This window comes from Schistocerca americana, chromosome 9 (genome assembly GCF_021461395.2).
Source record: "Schistocerca americana isolate TAMUIC-IGC-003095 chromosome 9, iqSchAmer2.1, whole genome shotgun sequence".
Lineage (NCBI taxonomy): Eukaryota > Metazoa > Arthropoda > Insecta > Orthoptera > Acrididae > Schistocerca > Schistocerca americana.
In genome coordinates this window covers 57068313-57094903 of record NC_060127.1, presented here as the reverse complement: position 1 = coordinate 57094903, position 26591 = coordinate 57068313, and the positions used below count along the sequence as shown (strand labels likewise).

The 26591-nt window shown below is 41.1% G+C and overlaps 1 protein-coding gene across 2 annotated transcripts in view; it reads right to left on the bottom strand.

Annotated features, from left to right (window-relative positions):
* Positions 1–2769: 2769 nt before the first annotated feature.
* LOC124551005 (nuclear RNA export factor 1-like) overlaps positions 2770–26591 on the bottom strand; it is a 189874-nt gene continuing 166052 nt past the window's right edge. For both annotated transcript variants that reach the window (XM_047125848.1, XM_047125849.1), the window contains 4 exons: positions 20291–20459; positions 18393–18563; positions 8814–8950; positions 2770–3332 (listed from right to left, as the gene is read on the bottom strand). In XM_047125848.1, the coding sequence (XP_046981804.1) occupies positions 3227–3332; positions 8814–8950; positions 18393–18563; positions 20291–20459 (583 nt within the window). In that variant the 3' untranslated portion in view covers positions 2770–3226. The remainder of the gene's footprint in view (positions 3333–8813; positions 8951–18392; positions 18564–20290; positions 20460–26591) is intronic.

Here is a 26591-nt window from a genome sequence, read left to right as displayed (position 1 = left end):
CCCCTCTATCTTTCGTCATGAGCTCTGATTTCTCTTATTTTATTACAATGATTGTTTCTCCCTATGTAGGTTGGCATCAGCAAAATTTTTTTGCATTCGGAGGACAAAGTTGGTGATTGAAATTTTGTGAGAAGATTCCAACATAACAAAAAAACATCTTTGTTTTAATGATGTCGAGCCCAAACACTGTATCACGTCAGTGACATTCTCTCTCTTATTTCGCGATAATACAAAATGTGCTGCTCTTCTTTGAACTTTCTCAATGTCCTCCGTTAATCCTATCTGGTAAGGATCCCAGACCCTGCAGCAGTACTCTAAAAGAGGACTGACAGGTGTAGTGGAGGCAATCTCTTTAGATCTGTAACATTTTCTAAGTGTTCTGCCAATAAAACGCAGTCTTTGGTTTTCCTTCCCCACAACATTTTGTATGTGTTCTTTCCTATTTAAGTTGTTCATAAATGTAATTGCTAGGTATTTAGTTGAATTTATTACCTTTAGATTTGACTGATTTATCGTGTAACCGAAGTTTAACAGAGTCCTCTTAGGATTCATGTGGATGACCTCACACTTTTCATTATTTAGGGTCAGTTGCATACACATATCTTTTATAAATCATTTTGCAATTCGTTTTGATCACCTGGTGACTTTACTAGACGATAATCGGTAGTATCATCTGCAAACATACTAGACGATAATCGGTGGTATCATCTGCAAACATACTAGCCGATAATCGGTAGTATCATCTGCAAACAACCTGAGATGGCTGCTCAGATTTTTCCTAAATCATTTATATAGATAAAAAACATCAGAGGGTCTATAACACTACCTTGGGAAACACCTGAAATAACTTCTGTTTTACTTGATGACTTTCCTCCAATTAATATGAACTGTGACCACTCTTAGAGCAAATCATGAATCAGGTCACATAACTGAGACAATACTCCATAAGCACATTATTTCCCTACAAGCCACTTTTGTGGTACAGTGTCAAAAGTAGAAATACGGAATCAATTTGAAATCCCTTGTCAATAGCACTCAAAACTTCGTGTGTGTAAATAGCTAGTTGTGTTTCATAAGAACAATATTTCCTAAATCTGTGATGACTTTGCATCAATAGACTATTTTCTTTGAGTTAATTCATAATGTTCAAACACACAATATATGTTCCAAAATCCTACTGCATATCGAAGTTAATGATATGGGCCTGTAATTTAGTAGATTATTCCTATTAGCTTATTTGAATATTGGTGTCATCTGTGCAACTTTCCAGTCTTTGAGTATGGATCTTTTGTCAAGTGAGCAGTTGTATATGATTTTTAAGTATGAGGCTATTGCATTAGTACACTCTAAAACTTGCAGTACAATTTGCTCAAAAAAAGGAATAAAGTGCAAGACCACATTCAAAATGTTGACTGTGGCTTTTGCCAAATCTACTATGAGTAAGACAATAGTTTACAGGTGGTATAAACATTTCAAAGAGGGTCGAAATGACGTTGAAGGCAACGATCAGCCTGGACGCCCTAACACATCAATTACTGGTGACAATATGGACAACGTAAAGAATATTCTGGAAAATCACAATCAGAGAGGTTGCTGATGATGTAGGCATATCCTTTGACTCATGTAAAGCAATTTTTCAGATTTTTTGGGCATGAAACATGTAGAGCAAAGTTTGTTGTGAAATTGTTGAATTTTGACCAAAAACAATGTGCACAGACATTGCTCAGGACTTGGTCAATGAGTCTGACAATGATCCAGAACTTCTAACAAAGGCTATAACTGGTGACTAAACATGGCTATAGAGGTATGACATCTAAACTGAGGCTCAGTTGTCCCAATGGAAACTGCCCGAAGAGCCAAGACTGAAAACAATTCGACAAGTTCGATCACATGTGAAGGTTCTTTTCACAGTTTTCTTCCATTACAAATGGACAGTGCATCAGGAGTTACTGTCTTATGGCTGTAAGATCAATAAGGAATACTATGTGGAAGTTATGTGCCATTTGCCTGTAGCAATTAAAAAAAAAAATTAAAAAAAAATGAGAATTTTGCAAAACCATTTGAGGAAATTACATCACAGTAATGCTCCCATTCACACCTCAATGTTTGTTTATGATTTTCTTGGAAGAAAACAAAAGTATTACATTGCTTTAGCCACTGCATTTGCCAGACATGGTTCCTTGTGACTTCTTTCTATTCCTTAGGCTGAAAAGAACCATAACAGGACATCATTTTGCCACTATTGATGAGACAAAAACACAATCACTGAAGGAGTTAAACACCATAACAAAAAGTGAGTTCCAGAAGTGCTTCCAGGATTGATAAAAGTGCTGCTACAAGTGTATGGTATCAGAGGAGGTTTACCTTCAAAGAGACAATGTTGATGTTCACGAATAAATAAAGATTCTTCAAGGAAAAAAAAAAAAAATTCCCATCACTTTCTGATCATGCCTCATATACACTTTATACATTTCTTACCAGGTCATGTGTCCGCACCACCACCAGGCAGCATTTGATTTCATGCTGGACAGTGGTCGGTGTTTCAGTTCATTGGTGTTAAGTGAACTTTATTCGCAAAATTATCTCTCTGCTCCGTGAATGACATTGCTCAGAAATATTGGATAAATTATGCAGGATGTGTGGAAAGACAGACAGAGAGAGAGAGAGAGAGAGAGAGAGAGAGAGAGAGTGTGTTTACACACAGATAGTACAGCACAAACATAACTCAAAAAACTGGGAAATCAAGTTTTTTTTAAAGGATTTCCCAAATATATTCTTACGAACTTGAGATGAGAGCACTGGAATATGTTACACACACATTCATATACTATGAATGTGAGTAAAAAAACCAATCAATGTTCACACTAACACTTGCCACTTCCACATTACATACCAGAATTGTGAAATTATGTTTTCCTAAAGAGTTGTAGCTTAAGGACTCACCATTACAGACCAAGTGTCCACCTTTTCCTCCTAATTTACCCATTACTGAAAATTACAAGCATACAGACAGCTTAGTGTATAACCCACACTGGAATGGCTGTATTTAGAGTGTGTATGCCACACATAACTGCCACCCAACACCCAAACTTCTGCATACCTCGAAATACACACACACTCACAGTCACAACAATGTTTTTTTACATGTACTTGCTTTCATTGTATAGTCAACAACACATGCACACAGCACTTGATTGTTTTTGTAGAGCTGAGTAACTTTACTGTCTTATATTGAGTTGACGAATGCCGATTTTGGAATTTTGCTCGTCTCAAAAAGTTCCACAAAAATTTCGAGGGCTTCCTTCAAATCCCAATCAGTATCCTCCAGGCATCTGAGAAAACAGGAAGCATTACTTTCTAAAGTCAAGCAAATCCAAACAAGGTGAATAACATCAAAGTCGCTACAGGATGAAAGCAGATCAAAATTAAATTTCAACAGACATACTCAAGAATGGCTAAATGCAAAATGGAGCAAGTAATATTCATAGCTGCCACATTGGAATGAAGCATAGCACTCAGTCCTCATCAGTCATAAGAGGGCAAGGTGAAAAGTTCTCAGATTTGCAGGGAAATTGTGTTTCTAGGTAAAAACGCACTGACTTTTCAATGTAGTTCTTCCCTAAGGTAATGCACTCTGTCTAGTGATTGGCTTCCACCACTAAGATGTTATGCTGAAGTTGGAAAGTGCTCCACCTGGTGAATGGGCAATAATAAATGCTTCACTTGTGTAAATGTTTAGGAGTAAAGGAGACCATTCAACAAACAACTGAAGTGCTGAAACATCAACAGCCACAGAAACACCTTGTCACATTTCACCTTTCTGTCGAGTTAAAGTGTGTACACACACAAAACTAACTCTCCCACCCACTCTCTCTCTCTCTCTCTCTCTCTCTCTCTCTCTCTCTCTCTCTCTCTCTCTCTCTGTGTGTGTGTGTGTGTGTGTGTGTGTGTGTGTGTGTGTGTGTGTGTGTGTCCGCGCTGGCTGAACACACAGTACTGAGATTGCCTTTCAAATGCAATTTCGGCATCATGTCTTCTGGCAGAAAAACGCGTAAGAATGCAGTTGTGTGTGTGTGTTTTTTTCCCTCTCTTCTGTGTCTTCCCGTTGACGACTCACCGCTGCTTTTACTATGTGGTGACTGGGCTCCTTTATTCCTAAATATTTACAATCTACCAGAACCTTTCTTACTATATTAATACTTCACTTTTCATATTCCCAAAGCGTTTTTGAGTGTCAGTGAATTATCTTGTGATGAGATCTCCCTCTCCCTTTTAATTTAGGGCTCTTCTTAGGTATGTTTTCACACATTTCATGTGGAATACTTCTTAGTATATTATAACCTTTGCAAGGAAACTCTTTCACTAGCCACAGCCATTCAAACACAGTCTTTTTCACTGAAGATCCATCAGGTTAAAATTACATAGATTGCTGCTTCATTTGCGGGGCATAAAATCAGATAGATCTGCATAAAATTGCCCAAACACTGATTAGGTATTCACTTTATCACTTTCAACACATACCTTACATAAAGCTTTCTCACAGTTAGGTCTATTGAAAGCACTGTACTCTTTGTTTCCAACATTAATTTCGCACACTTTCAACCCTGATTCTGTCCAGTTTCAGATTGTACAATATCTTTATTCTTTCCCAGTGTTGATGGAAAGTGTTGGATTGTTTCTCGGTATGAGAAAAATGATTTTTAAAATGGTGCTTTACGTGCCCATTTGATTGAGAGGTCCCACATTAGTTTACTGCGATATTTGTTTTAGTGATCTGTATTAAGAGGGACAGTTTGTTTCAGGGTTCGAAAAAAATGATTTTTAAAATGGAATTTTACATGGGCAATTTGACTGAGCAGTACCAAATTAGTCTACTGTGATATTTGTTTTATTGATCTGTATTAACAAGAACAGTAAAACATGATGAATAACCAGCATTCCAGGAATGACAGCATTGCCCAGGCATGTGTTGACTGCTTCTGCTATGTAGCAGCACTGTTCAGTCATTACTGGGGTACCAATTATTCTTTCCGTTTTACTGTCCCTGTTAATAAATAATGACAAAACAAATGCTGCACTACACTAATTTGGGACCACTCAATTAAATGGGCACATAAAATTCTGCTTTAAAAATAATTTTGCTCATAGCAGGAAGCAAATCGACACTTTTCGTCTGCAATGGGTGCTGCATGACTTGATGATCATTATTTACTGGGCTGACTCCAGCTACACATTGCAAAAATGATACTACCAATATATGCCAAAACACCAGAGAAAATGCCCCTAGAGACTTGTAGGAGACATACTCTATATATATCACCAGGATCTCCTCCTAAACCTCTGTACTGATTTAAACAAAATTTGACACACAAACAGCACAACTTCACAAGTATCAGCAATGTGCTGCCTATGACCACAGAGATCCAATAGTTGTGGAGATGCAGGCAAACTGTATAGGATGTCCTGCATTATCGTCCTGCTTGGCAGGACAGCCTACACATCTGGGACAAAAAAATCGGATTTCAAGGCCCAAGACATGTAGGCTGCCAGGCATGATAGGCCTGTCATCGCAGTGGTTTCAGCCTGCTTGTGGACCAGTTTTGCAGGTGGGGGTGGGTATCATTTGGGGAAGTCTGAGATGAATAGAGAAGGGAAAGGGCAGAGAGGACAGGGAGTGGAAGGGGGGGGGGGGGGAGAGGAGGTGGTCAGGTAAGGGAGAGAGAAGAAGATGAACGTGAGGCAGACAGTTATTGACAAAGAGATGAAGGAATGAGGGAGGTGGTTGGGTAGAAAATGAGGAGGAGTAGGAGGAGGAGGAGGAGGAGGAGGAGGAGGAGGAGTAGGAGGATGATGATGATGATGATGATGATGATAACAAGGACAGGATGGAGTAGAGTGGGGGGAGGAGTAGGTGATGTGTGCATTACATGAGCTGAAATGTAAGCTGTCGAAGCCATGGGGAAAAAGCTAGTAAAAAACAAATATGAGATACCAAAACACAGAGGCCAATGATGCCATGCAAGATCTATACACCCCTTACAATGCAGGAGGAGCAGTGCTGTCCAGTTGTAACTAAATTGCATGTGTTGAAACACGAAATGCAAAACCTCTTCCTGTCTCGGCTCGACACACACTGAGGGCTGAAATGGGAGCTAGCCAGCACCAGCCAGACCTCAACCGCCAACCACATAAATAGGCAACTAATAATTAAGGTTGAGGTAAACTTTTAGTTTTGATGCCTAAGTTAAAATTTCCTCCAAGTCTCTATCTTCATTCAAGCAGAAGATAAAGTCTTGTATAATAAGACCAATTTTTCAGAAACTGCCTGTACCTTCAACTATCCTCCTTCGAAAGCCTTTCCTACACCAAGGAATGTTTTCTCTGTGCACCTGGATTCTTTTCATTTCAACATAGTTCATAGTGTCAATCTTTATTCTTTCCTAAATCCAGAAACAGATTCTAAATGATGTTTATTCTTAACATTTAGCAAAGTTTATTACCACATGCTTCAGGACTGCTGCTAATCATGATGTTCCTTCGCATTTCCCTAATTGGCAACTATTTTACTTTAAAAAATCTTGCTGGTAGTGTTCCAGACTCACAGTAGAAACGTAAAACACTTTACAGTTGTTCTTTCACCTAGTTCCAGAATTAGTTACTAACTCAGCAAGGATAATCATCTGTATAAATTGTGTTGAATACTGACCTGAAAATTGCTTCGACATACAAATTCATTTTACACATCCTATGCAACTTTTGCATAATCTGAAACCTTTGCCCACCAGTCTCAATACTAATGCAGTTAACACCCTAATCTTATTACTCTTAATGCCACAGTCGAGGCCATCTGAGGGAGAGCTCTCGACGGCATTAAACAAGCGTGTCAGGAGGCTGTGTGTTGACATTTCTGCTCTACCTACCTTAGCTGGACATTGTATCCCATAATACAAGTTTAAAGCCTAATCTACGAATTCCATAAAAAAATATTTTTTTAACATTGGTAAACTCATTTGAAAAGAACATCTATGAATGTAAAATAGCACTAGTGCTAAATTCTTTGGATGTTAAGTATCATTAGGCTACAGTTAATCTTGACAAAGCAACAGATTTACACTTCATAGAAAATATGTTTTTTAATTCAGTGACATGTGCAAGGGTTTTCATGTCTGCATAACACCAGCAACCTACATACTCTTGAATCTGCTTACAGTGGTGAAGCCTTAGTTTACCTCTGCAGTTATGAACACACACACACACACACACACACACACACACACACACACACACACACACACACTGACACTTCTTTCCCTTTCCAAACTGACTATTCCTCGACACACCCTATCAATTGGTGCCTGCTTTTCGTCCAATTGTGCCATAAGAGTCTTTTCACCCCAGTTTAATTCAGTACCTCTTTGTTATTTATTTGATCTACCCATTTAATCTTCAGCAATCTTTTGTAACACCAGCTTTTATTCCATTCTCGTCTGCACCCTTTATTGGCTATGTATCACTTCCATATTAGGTTGCACTCCAAACACTTATGTGAATGCATTTCTAACTATTGTGAGTCTAAATTTTATATCCTCTCTACTTCAGCCATCATAAGTCAATTTGGTGCCATAATAGCACAACTCATCTTATTTCCAACTCTAATCAGCTGAGCACAGCAAGGCTTAATCTGAGAACATCACACTCTTTTTACTATGATTTATGTTCATACTGTAACCTCTTTACCCATTCCATTCAATTCCCCTTCTGAGTCCTTTGCTATTCCTTTAGAAATACATCATGTGCTACATGTCCCACACTGAAGGAGAATCTACTAGGATGTTGAATGAATTAAGAGAAGTACATAAATGGTAGAAACTTACATACTATAAGCAATGCTCATCCCAAATTAGTAAACACTGTTATAAATGTAAGACTTTTACTTCATGAAAATTTATTCCTTGCAAATATTGCGTAATATTTAAGATATTGATATGAATTACAAGGTCATCAGCAAACTGTAAAGTTTTTATTTCTTGTCTCTGAACTTAAATACACTTTTCAAATTTCTCCTTGGTTCCTTTTCTGCTGGCTGAATGTACAGACTGAATAACATGGGGGACAGGCTTCGTTTAGAATGTGAGTGCCCCCACCTGCACCCTCCCCAACAGAAAAAATAACATGCTATATAACACTTTAATATTTTTTTGCTGAACAAACTGATGATGTTTTCCTTTCTTACTCGATGATCCCAAGGCAAATAGTGTATGACATCTAATGTGAAGTGCCTACATTAGGTAGCTTACTATAACAGCATATGTTAGGTATATTGGGAAAGATGTTAATTTTATGTTAATGTCTTATGGCCAGAACAAATAATAAAATAAAAATCACCTGTCACCATGTATCCCAACTTTGTGCTTATCAAAGTAATGCAGAGAATATGAACATTCCTTAAGTGTTTTATGGTTAACTTTGTTTGTTGAATATTCAAGCTTACTTTCTCTGCCTGATGCAAGACTTTCCACTGAAAGACACTGTGACTCACATGTAACCTGTACAATGAGTACATATCTAGCCCAGTGTAATGTTTGTGTTTTTGATGACAATAGCAAAACAGAAACTTCGTGTCTCTGTCCATCTGCAACCACTCACAAAGATACCTTGATCTGAACAGGCTGCCTCCAAACCACTGCCACCGCCACTGTAGGGGTGCCTATCAACAACTTTGTCAACAGAGGCAGAAAATATTGTATTTTTGATAATATTTCCCCCACTGTCAATGAGTTATACATAACATGATGTAAATTAATGGTACGTACTTTCGTGACCATGGAGCTGACATACTAGTCAGTTGCTGAACCATTTCGGCCATGGACTCCTTCTCACATTCTGACAAATTAGGCATCGATCGGTTTTTCTTTATTTTTTTAGATGGTCTTACAAACCTGAATGCCTCCTGTAAAAAACACACATATCATCTGATAACACAGTTACCCGTTCAGTTAGTCATACATCATGTTCAAAGTATCCCAGCTTGAAGAGAAGCTTCAATGACATGGGACGAATGAACAGAAGTAAATAAATGTAGAAACTTACTATAAACAAAGCTCATTCAAAATTAGTTAGCAGTGTAATAAATGCAAGACTTTTACCTCATCAAAAATTTCTTCCTTGGAAATATTGTAAAATATATAAAATATTGACACAAATTTTCAAAAATATATATCTTGTGCACCCCCAACTAATAATGAAAGCTGCACTAGCCACATGCGGTAGTACTGCTAAAGCCCCTCAGAATCTCAACTTTGACATTAGTTGTGGTGTTGGTGAATATTGTGCACCTATCAGGATGAGTAAAATGCATGTGTCCTGATTGATGTACAGCTCAACAAAGTGACGTGGATAATCTTACAGTTACACCTACACTGTGGCATCCAGTGCTACCATAAATAGGCCCTCCCCATCACATATGCATGGAAATATAACGAAGGAAGCAAGGAGTTTCCATAAAACTACTGACTTAGCAATCCACTAATTTCTACAGCTAAGTATAACCCTTAAACAGCAAAAGACATTTTTCATAGCTACAGACACTCGACGCTGACGTCTGGAAGTGATATTGACAGACAAGGAAACTACGCTGATTGATGATGCAACTCAGCAACTATCAGACTTTGAATTTTTCCAAAGACTGTTGGTGCATGAAGAGAGAGCTGGTGAATTGTATCATTGCCAAAGATCCAACATGGGTCCAAGGCGAGGCTCCGACAGTAAACCACTTTTTGTTATGTGCAGAAATTTGAGTATTGTGGATTTGCTTGAAACAGATTATACAAAAGAATGGCCGGAAAAATTAAAACTTAGTTTGTACTACTAATTGTCTATACATAAAACATAAAGTCTCAAATATTACATGTACTTCAAGGTGCCCAATTAAAATGTAGTATCTGACAATTTCTTTAGCAAACGTTACATAAAAATAACTGTCCAACTAATGACAAAATCTGATAGAACTGTGAATCGCACACAGTGTATTTTTAATGAGACTAGGACAGTATTTTTAATTCCTTTTTAGAAACAGAACAGAATAGCTATTTCAAAAATCTTACCATGGATGAGAACATTAGTCTAGCCACACAATAATTAATTCTTAATTTTTCAGTACATATGTTCCACCAGATAGAAAGTGAAGAACCTGTACAATTTAGTTAGGCCAAATCCAAAATGCAGTATTTTCTACATAAAATCCAGGAAATTCACAGCATGTGGTAACAAGAAGATAACAAAAAACCTGCTGATGACACTGAAACTTCAGCAAAACATGTCTAGGGAATAAAAATGAAATAAAAAGGTGGACCCACTCCAAAAACAAATCTATACTTACTCAGAGTAATTAATCACTGCAGATTTCATTCGGGTGAGTAATTTTATATACCTTAAGTGTGGGGTGAAAGACCACTGTAGTTGTCAACGCAGAAGCAAATCCACCAAGATTTCCAGAAGACATTCCAAACTGCACAGTTATGAAAGAAATGTTCACAGCACCAATATTTGTATGGTTTACAGTGATCACAGATAAACTATTCTGATCATTCATTTTGTAAAATTGGGCCACAAGTGATTCTGCTAGGAAACAGCGATAATTAGACCATGGCTTATGAGCTGTAGAGGAGCTGGACTGGTGAGGATGCTTGTGAGTGAGAAACAAGACAATGCTTCTGCAGCCTAACGGCAAATGCCTAAGAAATTTGGAGAGTTGCTCAGAACTTATGAAATAGGAGATTGGTTAGCAGGTTCAACAGAACACTGAGCCAGAGAGTTCCACAAGTTTGACAGACAGCCTTCAACATTTCAGCACAGCTGCTGGTATTATTATTCAACTGCAGTTTTGAGTAACATAATGGAGCTAATAGTTAGCTAGAGGAAGTGCTGCTTCCTTGAAATAGTTTATTAAAGTAAGATTGAACTATATTGATTCTCTGGAAACTGATTTTGGTTTAGCTTTCAAAGTTTCATATTTCCAAGCTGTTATCAATGCTTTTTCTTTTTTTAAAATTGCTGAGGATGTTGCAAGAAGCCAGGCAGCAGTGAATGTTTTTATTGTAGTTGTTGGGCTTGGAACCTCTCTGAAGTCAATCGTGCTGCTTCAGGGTGTGATCAGTGTCAGAACTGTTATTTTTTATGTCCATCTTGTGGATAAATGCAAGGCACGTGACAAATCAAAATGTATTTAAGTGATGTACACTCATGCTCATAAATTAAGGATAATGCTGATACATGGTGAAACAATGCTCTGATGGGCAGTCTGCGGGTTTAAATCACCTCGGGGTTTGACCATGCGGTGCATCTGACCTGCAGCTGTTGCACGGTGGTGCTGGCAGCAGTCCACATACACAGAGGTGTGTTGGTGCATCTCAGAGTACGGTGCAGCGAGTACGTGTGCACACATTTTGAGACATGCTAATGGTGACCGTGTATTGAAAATGGCTCAAAGATCACATATTGATGACGTTATGAGGAGTAGAACGCTCGGGCGACTGGAGGCTGGTCAAACACAGCAAGTCGTAGCACGGGCCCTCCGTGTGCCGCAAAGTGTGATCTCAAGATTATAGCAACGATTCCAGCAGAGAGGAAACGTGTCCAGTTGCTACAGTAGGGGACGTCCACAGTGTACAACACCACAAGAAGACCGATATCTCACCATCAGTGCTCGCAGACGGCCACGGAGTACTGCAGGTAGCCTTACTCGGGACATTACCGCAGGAACTGGAACAGTTGTCTCCACACACACAGTCTACAGATGACTGAACAGACATGATTTATTTGCCCGGAGACCTGCAAGGTGCATTCCACTGACCCTTGGTCACAGGAGAGCCTGTAAAGCCTGGTGTCAAGAACACAGTACATGGTCATTGGAACAGTGGTCCCAGGTTATGGCCACGGACGAGTCCAGGTAGAGTCTGAACAGTGATTCTCACCAGGTTTTCAAATGGCGTGAGCCAGGAACCAGAGACCAACCCCTTAATGTCTTTGAAAGGAACCTGTATGGAGGTCGTGGTTTGATGGTGTCGGGTGGGATTATGATTGGTGCACGTACACCCCTGCACGTCTTTGACAGAGGAACTGTAACAGGTCAGGTGTATCGGGACGTCATTTTGCACCAGTATGTCTGCCTTTTTAGGGGTGCAGTGGGTCCCACCTTCCTCCTGATGGATGATAACGCATGGTCCCACTGAGCTGCCATCTTGGAGGAGTACCTTGAAACAGAAGATATCAGGCGAATGGAGTGGCCTGCCTGTTCTCCAGACCTACACCCCATCGAGCATGTCTGCGATGCTCTCAGTCGACATATCGCTGCATGTCTTCAAACCCCTAGGGCACTTCAGGAGTTCAGACAGACACTGGTGCAAAAGTGGGAGGCTAAACCACAGCAGCTGCTCGACCACCTGATCCAGAGTATGCCAACACGTTGTGTGACCTGTGTATGTGTGCATGGTGATCATACCTCGTATTATTGATGTCAGGGTATATGCGCAGAAAACAGTGGTATTTTGTGGCACATGTGTTTCGGGACGGTTTTCTCAACTTATCACCAATACTGTGGACTTACAGATCTGTGTCGTGTGTTCCCTATGTGCCTATGCTATTAGCACCAGTTTTCTGTAGTGCCACATTATGTGGCACCACATTCTGCAATTATCCTTAATTTATGAGCATGAGTGTAGGTTTGCCAATTAACAGTTCCTTTGCAGAATGTGCTGCTTTGAAGCAGATAGTGGGACTGTCATAGCAGCCCCTTATTGCTAGAGGGCCCGCATAAATGACACGCAAGATGGGTTGTAGCATGGAGAGAAACATCTCCAGCAGACAGAAACAGTACCAGACTTTCAAAATAAACATGGAACTACTTCACCAGACAATATGTGACAGTGTTCCACCAATCGGAACTGATATGACTGATGTAGCACTTCACCAACACCTACACTGTCAGACAGGCAGTGTTTACCAACCCCTAGGAACAGCTCTGACCAGTACTTACGCCAGCCCTAGCCTTGTATTGACATGCTGTAGTCTTGCAGTAGCACTTTGTAGTTTGTAGAGTAGTTTTGGTCAGTATCTTCTTCCATTGTCTCATCTATTTTGCTACCACAGAGTTGTGTGTATGTTTTTTTTTCTGCATTTAAATTTAGTGTATGCCAAGAAGGCGTTTTCCCTTTAATTTAATGAAGTGTGTTCAAATTGACTGTTAGTTCTTTCCTACCGACCACACAAGACACAACAGTTATTGGTGACGAGGATCATTCATTTTCGAATGGAATGGCCTCCTCTGAGGAGCTTCTTCAGTCTTTGTTGGAAACTCTACAGCAGATTCAGGTAACGTTCACGCGTTCAGAAATTTGCTCTCACTCACCAGCGTTGCAAGAAGTAGCCCATAGGGTCGATTCCATAGCAGGTAAACTGAACACGTTGCACGTGGCTACACTGAAGTTTCCGGCTTTCGATGGTCTGTCGAACCGTGGTCAAATTATGTCGAATGGTTGGAACAACATTTACTGGCACATGGGATCCACAACGAAAATCAAAGTTGGGCTATTTTTTTAGTGACAGTCAGTCCACAGGTGTATTGTTTAGTTCCGCAATTGAACCCTGAGCAGTCCCCTCGATATCTCTCATTTACTCCCATTAAGGGCTGCGTTAATTCAACAATTGAACCCTGAGCAGTCCTCTTGATATCTCTCATTTACTCCCATTAAGGGCTGCATTTTTTAGTACTTTGACTCAGAAACACACATCACCTCTGCCTGTCAGACTTTTTTTCCTTGTTGAAAGTCTCCAAGTCAGACTTATCGGGTCTCTCCCGCGATTGTAAATTCCGGTGCACCAACGTCGTCTGCAAGCAGTCATACGCCTCTTCATTGATTCGTGATATGGTGATGTATCACGCACCAGACGAGGGTCTTCGGGCTGATATTTTGAAGTTAATGGACCCGTCCCTCAACACCTGTCTGCCGACCATTCTCACCAGCTACAACCACCGCGTCCAGCTATTTTTGCAGCTTGTCAGTTGCCTAACGCCGAGCGGGAGCCTTGTTCATCTGTTGACCCACTCTGTGACAGGAAGTCTTTCACCCGACTTCCACACTGTCCGGACTGTTTCCAGACTCACCAACAATCAGACTGTCCGCATTGGCGAGCGAGATGCACAGCTTGCAGCCGAACGGACCGTATTGCCTCGGTGTGTCAGGCTCCACAAAAACATCGTGTCGATGCCACCCTTCCTGCAGATGCACAGGCTCGTCAAGAATCGTCACCTTAGGATCTGGAAGCCTCGAATTCCGTTGTCGGCCAAGTATTCTTCATCATTCCCCAGCTGGGTGCCTGTTTTCTCATTCCCTTGGAGGTTAAGCATATTACGGTGGTCTTCCAAATTGACACGGCATCATCCGTCTCTATTGCGGATGATGCCACATACGAACATTTGGGCTGACCGGCTTCATCCCCGTACACTTGCACCTTGTGCAGTTTCAGTAATCACTTTATATCCGTAAATGGCGTTTTTTCCACACAAATCTCTTACAGTGGTCGTTTCTCCACTGTTCAGTTTTTGGTGATCGGATCCCCTGGAGCTACTAATCCTCTGGGTGTGGACATTTTTAGCCATCTGGGTTTATCAGTGCAAGATGCGATATAAGCTGTGTCGATTCCCTCATCAGATACCCTCTTCGCCCCATTGCTCAGAAAATATGACTCGTTGTTCTCATCCTCCACACTAGGCGTGAAGGGTTTCACTGCACGTTCCTCTTTTTTAAGGCCCGCCTGGACCCATTTGCTTTCCGAGGCAGGCTCCAGGTGGAACTTCGGCACTTACAGGATGAAGGCATTCTTTCTCCCATCGCACAAAGTCACTGGGTAACGCCTGTCACGATAGTCGAGAAGCCAAATGGTGCTTTACGTATCTGCGGTGATGTTAAGGTCACGGTCAATTCTTAGTCCATCGTCGATGCCTATCCTGTCCCATCGGTGGATGACATACTCACACGTCTTGCGGGCTCGACCGTTTTCACGGTCAATTCTCATTCTGTCATCGATGCCTATCCTGTCCCATCAGTGGATGACATACTCAATGTCTGTGGGCTCGACCGTTTTCGCCAAAATTCATTTGCGCGATGCTTATTTGCAGCTGCCATTGGACAAGGAATCGCAGCAGATCCTAGTCGTCAACACCCAGTGTGGTCTTTTCCAGTACAACCGCCTCCCATTTGGCATTGCCAGCACTCCTGCCATTTTCCAATGTTATTTGTAACGCCTCACAAGCAAGGTGCCTGGGGTGGCCAATTATCTGGACGATGTCATCGTCACTGTCTCGTCCACAGTGGACTTTGTGGACAAGCTGGACCGACTGTTTCACGTTTTTTCTGAGGCTAACCTGTGTTGCCGGAAAGAAAAGTGTGGCTTTTTTGTGCGAGATGTCAGCTATCTCGGGTTCGCAGCCTACACGTCTCTAAGGAGTATGTTAAGGTGATTCAAAACCTGTCTCCTCCCACCAACGTGAACCAACTGCACTCCGTCTTCGGTCAAATCAACTATTATAGGCATTTTATACCCTACGCCACAGAGATTTTGGCACCCCTGACTGGGTTATTGCACAAGGGTACATGTTGGGTTGGGACATGGCACGTGAGCTGGCTTTCACATGTCTCAAGTCAGCTCTCTCCCACCCTCCTTGTCTGGCCACTTACAATCCTTCCCTGCTCCTCATCGTCACCACCCATGCCTCAGACTATGGCCTGGGTGCAGTCCCGTCACAAGTGGTCGACAGTGTTGAGAGGCCGGTGGTTTTCACATCCAAAAAATTGATCGACGTTCAAACCAACTATAGTCAAATTGAAAAGGAAGCTTTGGCACTGGTTTTTGTACTGACTAAGTTCTACAATTTTGTGTATGGTCGACATTTCACACTGCAGACCGATAACAAACCTTTGGTTTCTTTGTTTCACCCGGGTGCTGCAGTACCCACCTGGACGGCACACCACCTACAGCACTGGATGCTCTTCCTGGCGACGTTCGACTGAATGGCTCACAAATGCTGCTTTTCTGTCCTGGTTGTCTGCAAGGGCGGTCTGTGAGTTTGATGCTTCCCCCTCGGTTTGTTTCCACATGGACCCGGCTCTGGACGCGCTTCCGTTGGATTTCGATTCAGTCCGGTGGGCTACCGCTCAGGATCAGACTCTGCAAGCTCTTTGCCGCCAAATCACTGCAGGTTGGCCAACCAGCCGCCATAGCACCCACAATACAGAGGTTCAGCACTTTTGAGATCATCGGCACAGTCTCTTTATCCGCAGTGGCGTTATCTTTTTGCATAGTGATTCTGACATTCCCCAGGTGGTCATGCCACATGCATTGCGCTGCCGTGTCCTTGACCTTCTCCACACTGGCTATTGAGACATCATCCTCACCAAACAGCTGGCCTGCTGACACCTTTACTGACGTGGTATGGATAAAGACATTGCCTCCCTCTTGCCAGCCTGTACCACGTGCCAAACACTTCACACAGCACCCCCACGCCAGTATTTTTCATGGCCGGATGCTGCCGCTCCATGGGAACGTATCCATTTGGATTTCGCAGGGCCATTTCATGGTTCCCAATGGCTCATACTGATAGACTCCAGGTCAGGATACACTTATGTCTCCAGCATGATGAACACCACTTCTGCTGAAACTATCAAAATTCTCCGGCGCATCTTTGCCGTCGAGGGAATCCCCAAAATGATTGTTATGGATAATGGTCCACTGTTTACTCTGACCGAGTTTAAGCAATTCTGTACTGCCAATGATATTTCCCTAGTCCATACCGCCCCATTTCACCCAGCATCAAATGGCCAGGCGGAATGTTTTGTGTGGAAATTCAAGACCCAGCTCGATAAGCTGCTGTGCCATCACCCGCTGGAGGAGGCCGTGCTTCGTTTCTTGACTATGTACTGCACTGACCCCAGGCTGGTACAAGTCCAGCAGAGATACTTCATGGTCGACCATTCCGCTCCCCCTTATCTGTCCTGGTTCCCGAGGCTTCTCACCCTTCCACTCGCATGCCAAAGCACTTCTTTCAAGTTGGGCAGGAGGTCTGGGCACGGACCTTTTCTCATCCACTGGGTGCCTGTCGTCATCACCGAGCTCTGCGGCCAGGCGATTGTGTCTCTCCAGTGGGCCGACGGTTCTGCCGCCCGCTGGCACCTCAACCAGCTCCACCCCTGTCTGGTGGACCACGATGCCCCGGAGGACCTGCCAGTGACAACTGCCAACCACACTGTGGTGGAACCTCCACTTTTGCCTCTGCCTCTGCCTCAGCCGCTGTCTCCGCTGCCAGCTCCCCCAGCTGTGTCACTGCCTCCTGCCCCTGCCGGCCATGAGCCCATGGACATCGATCAGGATGCCCCTATTCCTATGGACGTTTGTGGTGCTGTGCATTTTTTTCCCCACAGGGTGAAATGTAGCAGCCGCTTATTGTTAGAGGACCTACAGAACTGACACGCAAGATGGGTTGCTAACCCCCTTTCAGCAGCACGGAGAGAAACATTGCCAGTGGACAGAAATAGTAACAGACTTTCAAAACAAACACGGAACTCTTCGCCAGACAACATATGACAGTGTTCCATGAATCAGAACTCATATGACTGATGTAGGACTCCGTCGACCCGGCTTTATAAACACGCCTAGACCGTCAGACCCACAGTGTTTACCAACTGCTAGGAACAGCTCCAGCCAGTACTTATGCAGGCCCTAGCCTTGTATTCACTCGCCGTAATCTTGTAGTAGCACATTGTATTTTGTAGACTAGTTTTGGTCAGTATTTTTTTCCATTGTCTTGTATCCTTATATGTTTTGCTACCACAGAGTTGTGTCCCCCCCCCGTCCCCCCCCCCCCCCCCCCCCCCCCATTTTTTTTTTTTTTTTTTTAAATGCTGAGAAGGCATTTTTCCTTCAATTCTAATAAAGTGTGTTCCAATTGAATGTTAGTTATTTCCTGCCATCTGCAGGACACAACAGGAGTCACACAAATGTAGGCCTAGAAAGTGTGGATCTGGACACATTTTTGTGACACTGCAGAGTTAAGAATAGGACAAATAGGTTTGTTAAAATTGTTTACTAACTCATTTGCACATTTTTTAAATGGTCGACAGTCTTGAGACATCAATATCACTTTAGAAGCTGAAGTTAATATATTTATATATTATATCCGCTTGTCACTGTATGATTGGAATAATAATAAAAATAATAATAATAATAATAAAAACAGTGACGGACGGACACACACACACACACACACACACACACACACACACACACACACACACACACACACACACACACACAAAGATTATTTTGTGTCACACACTTACCTCTGCCTCTCGTGTACTTGCATTTGAGATATACAAGATATCATTAGTAATTTGATATTCTTCATTTTCTTGACCCTTAAGGACAAAAGTGCGTGAGAAATGTCTGTGAGAACTTTTCTCCTTGGTCATGTCACGGAACACACCTGTTACTGTCAGTATGGTGAACTTTGGCTGAGGGAGAAAGAACACAGAATTTTTCACAGAATTTTCATCATTAAATGGTAATTAAGCTTTAGAAAAATGACAAACCCTAAGTGTAGCTCATCAAAAATACACCAAGCCTATATCTACAGTAGCCTACATGTGTATTCTGTACACCACATACAGTGCACAGTAAACAGTATGTGTAACAATATCACCCACCCATTCCCATAGCATTCACAAATATTACAGGGCAAGTTTACGTTTTGATATTTCAGTTTGTAAGGTGGTTTTTCTCCATTTTCATTGTCACAGTCATTATAATAACTGTATATGGGATAAAATAACATCTTTATCATTTAGTCTCAGTTAATTTACCAGAGAACATTTTAGAGGCATATATGTTCCAGAGAATGAGCTTTCACATGATACATATGGTGCAGATATGTAAGGGGCATGAAAAATATAGTACCAACTGCACCACTGAATGAATGTTGCCACTACAAGGGTTTCACACACCACTTACCCTTTCAATGCAGTCTTATGGCTAGCTGAAAACCACAATGTGATCATCTAAACGACTACTCAACCACCACCACAGCCACCATGATGCTTTCACAGTTGGAAGAAATCTTTCTGGATTGTACACTTTCTTTGGTTATCTCCACATATAAGACACATTTTGTGGTTGGAAACAGTACTTAAGTAAACTCATCTGATCACACTACTCATGCCAGTGACTGACTGTTTATATTTTGTACATTTTACATGACCTCTTTCGTTAAGACTTGAGAAAATGGTTAACGGCTTGTTGTTATTTCTCTACTCCTTGATCACATAGTAATCTCTTACCCCTCTAAGAGTTTTTCTTCAACTTTGTAAGTACAGACAATTCTTTACCACGAGCTCTGTACAGAGATACGACACTCCCAGCACATTATGAAATAGTTTCAAACATCGAACAGCTAAAAAAGTTGCAATAGAGTATACAGTTCCTGTCTTACTGTTTTACATATTTACACAGAGAAACATAGGAATCAACAGTTGTTGAAACCTGTTCCAATTATAGTAACTGTAGCTAGAATTGATGAACATAAGCTTTGGAAATGGTTAAGTGTCATGGCACATAATTTAAATGGGGTTAAATTTCTGTTGTACTGTGGAAGAAGAAGTTATTGTTGTAGTCACCAACTAGCCTGTCCAATGGCCTCAGAGCATAAGATACTGTCTTCAGTTATTTCGCAGCATCCTGAGATTACTTCATTATTATTACTAATTTCACACAAGTTTAAAGGAGGGGTGCAATTAACAAAACAGCTTTCACTTATTAATCTGCTTTATCTCGTAAACTATTTGGAGTGTACAAAATAAGTTTTACTGGAGAAAGTTTTGAAGAGTGATTAAAATACAAAAATTCGTAATAATTGGAAAAAGTAATAATTTGCAAGAATCCTAGATTCTATAGAGTTGCATAGAAAAAGAGAAAAGTTGCAAAGAAGAAATAGATCTGGATGTGAAATCATTAAAAAAAAAAAAAAAAAAAAAGGGGCGGGATGCAGTCAAGTACTGATAGGTACTCCCACCCCCCACCTCTCTCTCTCTCTCTCTCTCTCTCTCTCTCTCTCTCTCTCTCTCTCTCTCTCTCTCTGTGTGTGTGTGTGTGTGTGTGTGTGTGTGTGTGCCATACTTCCCAAGAGTACAAGAACAAAAGGAGGCATGATCGTGTATAAACAAGTAAGTGGAGCTGAGTAACTCACCGTGTGCACTGTAAGATCCACAGCGAAGGTGTAGGGATCATGCTGTGTATTGGGTAGGTTTGATAATTTTTCGAGGATCTCCTCTGAGCCTTGTGTTAGTGCAGCCCTCACGTTCTTCATGTTGGAGCAACGTAACAGATTTCGGGACTCACCCAAGTAAGCAGACAATCTGGAACCGAGGAAAACTTGCTTCATTTCAGAAATAGATGCCCCAGCTAGTTTGATCATCTGATGGCAACATGGGTCTAAAATAGTAGTTAATTGAGCACTGTAATTGCAAGCAATGGGGGCACATAACAAATCTATTGCACAAAATTACTGAAGATAAACTCTGATTCACATTACTTTCGTTTTATTTTTATTCAAATGGACCTCTATGTTGCTGAAAAATGTGCACAGAATAACCCATAAACTTATAAAGCCCATTTTAATTAGTAAGACTAATCAGCTGTGCAACTCTCAAATTTCTAAATTATAAGAATAAGAACAAAAACAATAACAAATAAAGAATCAGCCTTTGTCTGGGATGATTTGTGAAAAGCAAGGAATAACCCAATCAGTATGACTAGATCACAAACAGCGGCCTACATATTTTTTTACATGACTAGATTCTGTACTTTCTAGGATATTTTATTGTAACAATCATGATATGTTTTTATTATGACCTGGGCCAATGGTTATTTCATTCACTTCAATGAATTACATATCCACAATACAATTACTTGAATCCAAATTATCCCAGTAGGAATAAAAGAAGTTTTTTTTTAAACTGAAAAAAAGGGTTTCAAAAACTATAATTTCTCACTATAATTTTCTACTCTTCTGCAAGCCTATAGAGTCCTACATACTTTTTTGAACAGTGTCTCAGAATGTACCCACAACATCAACATTAAGGTTGTTTCACTGCATTGTGTTTAGTTTACCAACTGACTGCTGCTGTTCTATTTAAGCAAGGTCCTGTTGCCAGCCACAAATCTAGTATGCAGATGTAGTGCACTGTCACTATAAGAATCCAACTTCTTAACACTCTGACTGCTATGTGCAAAACTGAGAGGCCATGTGTCAGTTTCTGCAATATAGAAGTGTAGGGTGCTCAATTCTTTTGACACGCTTGCCATTTCTCAGCTTATTTTGTTCTGAGGTTCAGACAGGTACTGGGATGTTTGGGAGTATGAGTATTTACTGCATTAAGAAGGAATGGTATGATGCATGTCCAGAAAGGAAATGTGCCGAGTCTCCTACGCTTAAAGCAATTTTTTGACAAAGTTGGCAGCACTGCATTCAACGACAAGGCTTTGGCAGTAGAATGTTTACTCATTTGTCTCTATCAGATGAAAATTCTTGTTGTGATTCAGTGTTGAAAGAGTGTCTTGGTTATAGATCTCTCTAACCACAAGTTGAGGAGGATAATTCAGTTTCTTACAACAACAGGATATTCTCCATTCTAGATTTTCAATGAATCATACTAATGCGTAAAAGTATTATTGTGAGTTTAAAGAAGGCAGAAGGCTGAATGAAGTAGTGAGCATTCCTGAAGCATGACTGATGAGATGGCAATGCGAAGAAATGACTTGTTGCGATGACTAGACTGCTCCAATCTGGCACCTTCAGATTTTCATCTGACTGAAGTTGCTTACGGATGGACGATGTGAGGTCTAGAATGCCATCATAAAATAGGTCAAAGAGGTGGCAGGAGACTTTTGACGAAGGTTTCACAAAGTTCATCTCTTGGCTCACAAAGTACATTGAGAACGAAAGAGAATGCATAGAGAAATAGATTGTTATGTGAGTCAGTGAATATCTAAATGTTTATCGCCTTTTCAATTTTTAAACAATTTATCACACTTAATTTTAGTGCATGCCTCATACAATCTCACAGCAAAGAGTAGAACCAACAATCTACAGAAATAACAGGATATAAATGGGAAATATCATCATCTTTAAATTAACATCTGCTGGAATCTGATGAAATAATAAAGAGTGGTGAGTCCACCAGGAGGGGGGTTGGTGTGGGTTGCGCAACCTGACCCATCTCGTTGTGTTCTATGGTCATCCATGAACCATGCTGCACACACCCGTTTACAATGCCGAAACACTTGGTCTTACACAAGCAGCAATGTCCTGGATGGAGTCATCACATTCTCTCATGGTAATAATGCACCCTTTTTCAAACTCACTGATTTGATGGTACAGTCTGTGTAGATGTCTGTGAGGCACCCTGCATTTCTGCTCGAGTCACACTGATCCGTTACCTTTAGTTTATAGTGACAATGAGAGCCGCAGGCACATTTTCCTGTTGGGTGGTGGTATGCCGTGATATCGATGTTGACCTTGAGCCATAAACCAACATTGTTCAAATGCTAATCATTTCTGCAGAACATATACAAGTATGTCCTGTGACTATGAATGCCCTGTCTCTTGTCGTTTGAAGTGTTCTGTTTTTTCTGAACATGAGTGTTTAAGCAACATATTGCCTCTCTGGAGACCTTGAGCCAACAATTGTTTAATGACGTTTCACTAGCACAAGTGGCTGGCTGGCAATATCAAACCTTCTTCCTCCATTACCAGTATGTACGGGAAAAAGTGTCTGCGGCTGGAGACTATACATACCTCTTGTACCAATGTTGTGGGTTTCCTCTGGTCATTAGCACTGTGGTTTTTCCCTGAGTACCTGCAATGATCATTCACTGCATCCGGGGGTTTCCACGAGACATTTACTTCAAGTCTTTCTTATTTTTTGTTGAAACTACTGTCACTTTTGTGAATTTCTAAGATTTCCCTGAACAAACAGGCAGAGATGCTCTTCTCCACAGTGAGAATCTGTGTACAGGCGAATTTTACTATGTGATCAATCTTAGACAGCAGGTGTTTCACCCCAGCCAGTTTCTCCACCAGTCTGCCACCAGCAACAAACAGTGAACCCCTGACTGCCAACCACTAGTTGGCAGTCAGATGAAGATCCCAAGACAAAAGCTGACAGGCAGTACATCAACAAGTGGCCACAAAAGCCTCAACAATTTTGAACAACATACAAAGTGGAGAAAAACAACTTGCTTATTTGAATTTGGCATCTCGAAGTGATGGTTTTTCTGAGGAGGATTGGGGTAGGCACATTTGGGGGAACAGGGCATAAAGTTGTAGCTCCTTTCAGTTTAGTTAGCATCATGGAGTGAACAAAGGTAGCAAGCACATTTGCGGTTGAGGCACACTTTTCTAATAGTTGTTCAATCGTTGCCATGTAATGCGGCATCCGCAACCATTTCAATACTGCGCCCTGTGGTCATTTTCCTGGACAACAGTTGATTGTTTCGTGGGCAAACAGTTTCAGGGAAACTGAATGAATGAATGAATGAATAAATAAATAAATAAATAAATAAATAAAAAGCACACCACCACCAACAAAAACCTGGGGCTTCCATGAGCAGTAAGATCACCCCAAAACATTGGCACACTGCGATTCTCTCAATGCTCTGCCTGCAAATGTGGAAATACTGTTGTACTGTCTGATCATTCTGTGAGGCAAATCCTTCAGGAAGAACTAAAATTTCATCCCTTGTTTTGGCAGTGGAACTTAATCAGCTCAATTTTGTTGCTCGAGAATATGCACAGTATGCACTTCTTGGCATGTCTCATGACACTTGTTTTCTTCAGTGATGAGGCTCACATCCATCTTTCAGGATCTGTAAATAAGCATAATGTGTGCTTCTTGCGTCCTGATAACCCCTGACAACTTCTTCAGCATCCCCTACATTCACAACAGGTAACTGTTTGGTGTGCACTATCACGAGTTGGAATAATTGGTCCATGGTTTTTTGAAAAAAAAAAAAAAAAAAAAAACAACAAATGGGCAGTTTCAGTGACTTTTGAACATTATGTGCACATGATTTAGAAGTTTTCATCAAGCTGTCACCAACACACCTGTCAATGTGCTGGAAAGAGTTGAACCAAACTTCTGAGTTCAATTAATGCAGTGTATTGAGAATAATGGATGCCATCAGCCTGGTATCATCTTCAAAACTGTGTAAATATAAAATTTAAATTTTGTACTTGATGTTGTTCACATAATTAAATAAATATTGGTATTACTTTTTTTGAAATTGAATTTTTAAATAAGCAAGCTCCTCTGCTCTATCCTGTGTAAACGCCTGTCAAAAGGCTCTTTCTCAGGTACTCTCATCTACATACAGTAGGTTCCTGATTAGTGCACTCTGCACAGTTACATACAGTACAATCACAATGGGCAGATGAACAAACCAGATGGAAGATATAATGGGAATGTTGGTGTGATTCGAGTGCAGCTGGCCAGCAGACACAGTTAACTTGCAAGTAAATCTGAGTCTGATTGATGCCCTCCAACTATCAATGGAATTCTGATGAGAGATGGTGAAGAAGTGGATGATGCAGTTATTTTATGACGGGGAGTGGATGGATGACACTCTGCGTTCTAGTATACTCCATATGTTACACATAAAGCACATAAGTTTAAGTTTATTGTTAATTTACCTGAAAAAAATGCATGATGAACACAGAGATGTCTTGTAAATTATTAGCCCTTTGCACTCCATAAGGCAGACACAGAGTGGCTCGGCACACTCTTATGTAAATTGCAACTACCTGGGCAGCGAGCGTGCCACAGAGAATAGTACAGTCTCTCTGTGGAAACAATGAGGTCACTGTCCAACAGGTTGGATATACATTAAAACAAAAAGTACACTTTCATTTAAATATATTTCCAAAACTATTACAGTACAAAACTTTTCAGTGTACGATATTTTTTGAAACCATCATCAGGATGAAGAGCTGGGTTTTGTGTGCATGTTTCACAGCAAAACAGTGTTTCACACCTGCCACCTTTCTTTTTTCTGTCTGAACACACTGCACAATCCTTATGCTTGTTCCCAGGAAGCTTGTTGATAATGTGCAACTGTCCAGTAAAGCATTCTTCACCATCAGAAGTTGAACGACATCCCCGTTTCTACCCTGGATTTATTTCTTCACCAACAAAAAAATACTTAACTCTGCCCGAATATGCCACGAAGGCCCAATGGTACCGACCGGCCGCTGTGTCATTCTCAGCTCACAGGCGTCAGTGGATGTGGATGTGGATGTGGAGGGGCATGTGGTCAGCACTCCGCTCCCCAAGCGGTATGACAGTTTATGAGACCTAAGCCGCTACTTCTCAATCGAGTAGTTCCTCAGTTTGCCTCACAATGGCTGAGTGCACCCTGCTCAGCAACAGAACACGGCACACCGGATGGTCACCCATCAAAGTGCTAGCCCGACCTGGCAGTGCTTAACTTCGGCGATCGGACGCGTACCAGTGTTACCACTGCGGCAAGGCTGTTGGCTCTTCACCAACCGAGTATCTTACAAAACTTTTACAGAATACTCTGTGAGACAGTTTTTTAAGTTGTTTTTCTTGCGGTGATTCTTGTATAGCAAATAGCTGTTTACAAGTCCTATTTCCCACAACCAGAAGTACAGTTTTCGCCACCATTTCAGATCTTTCATTAGAGAATCGTAACTGGAAATAAAATGTCAGATTGATATGCTGCACCCACCTCTGACATATATCAATAATCACATTTTGTTTCACTGTTTCTTCCCTTTTGTAGAAAGCATTAGAACAGTTTGTTTATTTTGCCGTGCCAGAACCATAATTTTGTTATTGTGGATGGTTCTTCAGATGCAGAACTTGTTTCTTGAGTGCAGCTGGAAGGTTTTTGTGGCTGGCCTGGACCGCTCATGTGAGATGCACATTTTGTTTCAAAAGTTCACCATCTAATGCAACAACTGTATAAAAATGGCCAGTGTACGAGTGAGACTCTCATTTCCCTTTAGCATTTCTGATATTAGCTATCAATTGAAGAACTATTCCCTCAGAAAAATTCAAGTCTGACAAATCAACGACTATGGTGTTACTGTGTCAAAAAAGGGTATCAAACTGCAAATATAACTGTTTGATAAATTTTGAGAAACTTGCCCGACAAGTAATCCGACACATTCTTTACTTTATTCAGACGTGACTGAACCTGAGTTTTGATGTGTGTAGCACTCTCTGGATTAGAAACATGAAGTGCCCAGAAAGTTTTCATAAATTGTCTACAAGTAAAACAGGCTGAAAAGAAGTCAGATAATTGTAACCATTCTCTTGAAAAAAAAGTCTTGCAAGTTCTTACACTTTTGGTAATGTCATATTTAGCAGCACATCATGGGAGCATTTCATTTCTTCCTTGGTAACGTTTCTCAAATCCCATCATGCAGAACATTGTGGAAATGGTGTCACTTTACATATTTTTGC